Consider the following 4,137-nt stretch of genomic DNA (forward strand, 5'->3'; position numbering starts at 1 on the left):
CGATACACAGCCTCATGCTTCCGTCCTTCTTCTTCACAAATAGCACAGGAGCTCCCCAGGGTGAAGAGCTTGACCGGATGAATCCCTTTTCTAATAGATCTTCCAATTGCTTCTTTAGCTCGGGCCAACTCCGCAGGTGCCATCCGATATGGTACCTTAGCTATAGGTTTTGGTTCAGGCTCCAAAGTAGTAGTAAAGGGATTACTCCGAGGTGGAGGTAGTTCCTTTAGTGGCGCAAATACATCCTCAAACTCCTGGACCACTTCAATTTCTTCGACCTTAACTTTATCATTAGTGGCTCCTCCACTAACCGATAAGGTCACCAAATATACTTCCCCGTCTTGAAACAAATCTTGTACTCTCATTCCCGCTACCAAAGAAACGGTCATACTAGGACTGATTCCATAGTATACCATCTCTGGTCGTTTACCTCTGCCGAACAACAACCCTTCCCTTTCCACAGTCGATCTGAACTTCATAGTTCGATAACCAATCCATTCCAAGGATTACTTCGTACCCTTTCAAAGGCACGACTAACAAATCTGCCACAAATTCTTTGCCTTGAATGACCAATGGAACATTCTTGATACACTGATTTGCTTGAAGTGTTCGGTCTACGGGGGTCAAGACGACCACATCTATCCTGTCAACCACAAAACAATCCCAAAACCGGGCAGCTACTTCAGGGGTCACAAAACTATGTGTTGCCCCCGAGACAAACAATACATGTGTGGGTTTACCAGCAACATGTATGGTTCCTGCCACAGTAACCCAATCAACAATATCTCAATCACAAAAACTAATCAAATTCGCACAACCATCAATCATAATCCAAAATTTCTAAACGCGCAACCTAGAGATCAAGCAATCTATGCCTAACCAGCCTACTAACTAGATTCCAACAACTAAATTCCATTCAATAAAAAGAGGAGGTTAAGAACCCACAATATCTGTGATGGGACCGCTTGACGGTCCTGCATTGTCTGGGTTTTCTACACCTAAGGCATAAACCCTACCTCCTAGGTTTTGCTTCTTTGTTGCTGGCTCAATTGCTGGACGGCTAGGAGGTGTTCGGATCGCGAGAGGGGTCGCATTGATTGGCTTGTTTGGACATGACGATGCATAATGGCCCTTCATACGCAAGAGAAACAAGTGACATCTTCCATCCTTATCGATGAATAACCCAGCTGGTTACTCCGTTGGTTATTCAGCTGAATTTTGGGACAAAACCTTGAAATATGTCCCGGCTGATCACATGTGTAACATACCCCAGTGTTACCACGATTGTTGGCTTGGCCTCCAAATCCTCGCCCTTTGCCTTTGTAAGATATTGGACCCTTGTTGAAATTTGGCCTTTCTCCTTGGCTAAACTTTGTGTGTCCACCAGAATGTGGTAAGGTCTTCCTTTCAGCCTCCAATAATGTTTCAACATTAACAGCTTTTTCCACTAGCTCAGATAAGCTGCTAAAGTTGCTTCCTGCTAAACGACTTCCAAGCTCCGGCTACAGTCCGTACATAAAGTTACGGATCATAGTTGCTTCATCTTCACGCCCATCAAAGACATGTCGCCTCAACCTTATGAACTCCGACTCATAACTCCTTACGGGCCTATCTCCTTGAACAAGGTTCATGAACTGGCGCTCTAACCGATGCTTCGCTTCTGGAGGAAAGTATTTCCTATCAAACTCCATCTTGAACGACTCCCATGATGTGATGGTGTGTCCACACTGCCTGTCTATGCTGTCCCACCATCCTGTGGCGTCACCTTCCAAGTAGTACACAGCGATCTTCTTCTTGTACTCCTCCGGGCACTCCATGGCTTCAAAATTCTTCTCCATCATAGTAATCCACTTGCCGGCCTCACTAGGATCGGATCCTCCTTTGGACTTGTAGGATCCAATGTTCTTCATGGTAGATAATAGCTTGGAAACTTCAGGGGGTTGAGTACGCCTGCCTTTGTTACCAAGTGCCTCAGTCATCACATCATGTAAAAGCTTCAGGGTATTTTCGGTTCCCTGATCTTGTGGTCTTTTGGGGGCACTGTTCTGATCTGGCCTTGGGTTTGATTGAACGGATTGATCATGTTGATGTCTCTGGTCCCAATTATGACTTGGGCCAATACTCGCCAAACTGTCATCCCTCACTCTAGTCCGGTTACCGTAAATTGGAAAAAATCTTGTTCTCTGCAGAGGGCTCCTATCGTGTCCAAACATCTCACTAATGCCATTTCCATCATCCTGATCAGATCTGTAACCCAATCATCCGCCTGTCCAATCCATACCCTCTCCCCATATCCAGTCTCGTCCATCATAACCTGTCCCGTTATTAGCCATCTGCACACAATCAAAAGGGTAAGTCATATTCCTACTACGGGAAGCGGCTGGTTTCCTAATCATCTTTTTGCGACTCCTTTGACACGATAAAATCTATAAAAAGCACTTGTGTCATGTATGGAGGAAACCATGCTCGGATACCACCTCTGTAACACCCCCGAACCGTTCTAAGCATAGGTCGAACCACCGGCCAACAATCAAACAAGAACATGACCGACGGCCTGACCGTCTACCGAGGTTTGGGAGCGCTACAAGACGGGTTAACGGGCAATCCAGCCAAAGTTACAAAAAGTGCAATTCTTAACTAGGCCAGGCCGCCCACTAACACGTCCCGTCAGACAAAAGCCTAAGGCATCTCAACCCGTACTCCAATCTGACGCTGTGTTAGCTCGGACAAGCTAATATCAGAACAACAAGGCATTTCCACAAAACATTCGCTTATTTATCTTATGTAATATCTGGTTTACAATACAAAAAATATTATACAAGTGGTGGCATGCCAAGAAAGCGAAAGTACATACTTATAGTCTGAAAGCGTCTTACGCAAAAAGATGCAAATCTACACCAGCCAGCCTAGCCTCCCGCGCCTTCTACGAGCTCACTACTGGTCACCTGAAAACAACAACGAGTGAGGAGTGAGTAATCTAGCATTACTCAGCGAGTTACAATCCCCAACTAGCAAATACAACCCCTCGCTATCCCACCCCAAACAATCTAAAGCGAGAGGTTCACCTAACAACACAATTCAATAACAATAAGCAATATCTGAAATACGCAGCGGTAAACGATAGCAAGATAACTAGCATTAGCAAGATAACTAGCATTATGCTAATTACTAGCTCATCATCAATCTCAAACTCGATTTAAACCAGGGTTTAAACAACCCAAACACTATATAATATATATAACAAACTCGGGCCCTGGTGACGTTATGTTCCTCCTTCACTATCGGCAATATCCTATCTCTCTACCAAAAAGGCCAGAACAAGGAACTTTCAACCGACCGTGGCCCACTGTCCTTCGGGTCACCGCGCGACAGCCCACAGTCCTTCGGGTCACTGCCACATTACACCGTCGTGTAATAACTCAGCCATAGGCCATGACCCCGTCTATCTGAGTCTTCCCGATCCAGCGAATAAAGGGTTTCCTTGAACCCGCCGGGTACGGGGTCTGAAGGAACACTAACTCACCCCAATATGCCTAACATTGTGGGTTACACAAATGCTATCGGCCAATATACAACTAATACTAAACCCGGTAATATAACACAAGGTTCCTAGTAATAGTCACCACAAAATCAACACATCCACCTTAAACATGCCTAGCATTGTGGGTTACACCAATGCTATATGGCCAATATATGATTAATACTAAACCCGGTAAAATAACACAAGGTTCCTGGTATTAATCGCAAATTAACACAATCAATCATATTCCAGAATCTATCATAAGACTAATTCAAGAATACCTAACTATCCACAACTTAGCGATATCATCTAAGCATTCCGCATTCGCTTACTAACCAATCAACCTAACCATTAGCATGCTACTACGGTTCTCAAGCAATAACAAGCATGCCATAACCTCAATTATTAACTAGTCAAACCATTACTCAGTTATACCTGGCCTCCTGCCATGATCCAACTTCCAAGTAACGGGACCGTGCATGAAAACAACTCAGCAATCAATTGATTATTACTCACAGTTTTTGGTTGACCGTGGCCTTGACCCCAAATCCGACTTCTGCGATCCGAACCCTTTCCCGTCCTTCTCAAGTAGACCCACGTCCAGCCTGGTATTGAAC

The 4,137-nt window shown here is 44.8% G+C and overlaps 1 protein-coding gene across 1 annotated transcript; it reads right to left on the bottom strand.

Annotated features, from left to right (window-relative positions):
- Positions 1 to 426: 426 nt before the first annotated feature.
- Positions 427 to 2,213, bottom strand: LOC125597347. Its single transcript, XM_048772100.1, has 4 exons — positions 1,605 to 2,213; positions 1,269 to 1,502; positions 942 to 1,131; positions 427 to 758 (listed from the first exon to the last, which is right to left on the bottom strand). Exons 1-4 carry the CDS (start codon positions 2,211 to 2,213, stop codon positions 427 to 429), a joined length of 1,365 nt encoding a protein of 454 aa, XP_048628057.1.
- Between the last annotated feature and the right edge of the window lie 1,924 nt (positions 2,214 to 4,137).

Source organism: Brassica napus, unplaced genomic scaffold, assembly GCF_020379485.1.
Source record: "Brassica napus cultivar Da-Ae unplaced genomic scaffold, Da-Ae ScsIHWf_1435;HRSCAF=2024, whole genome shotgun sequence".
NCBI classification, from domain to species: Eukaryota; Viridiplantae; Streptophyta; class Magnoliopsida; order Brassicales; family Brassicaceae; genus Brassica; species Brassica napus.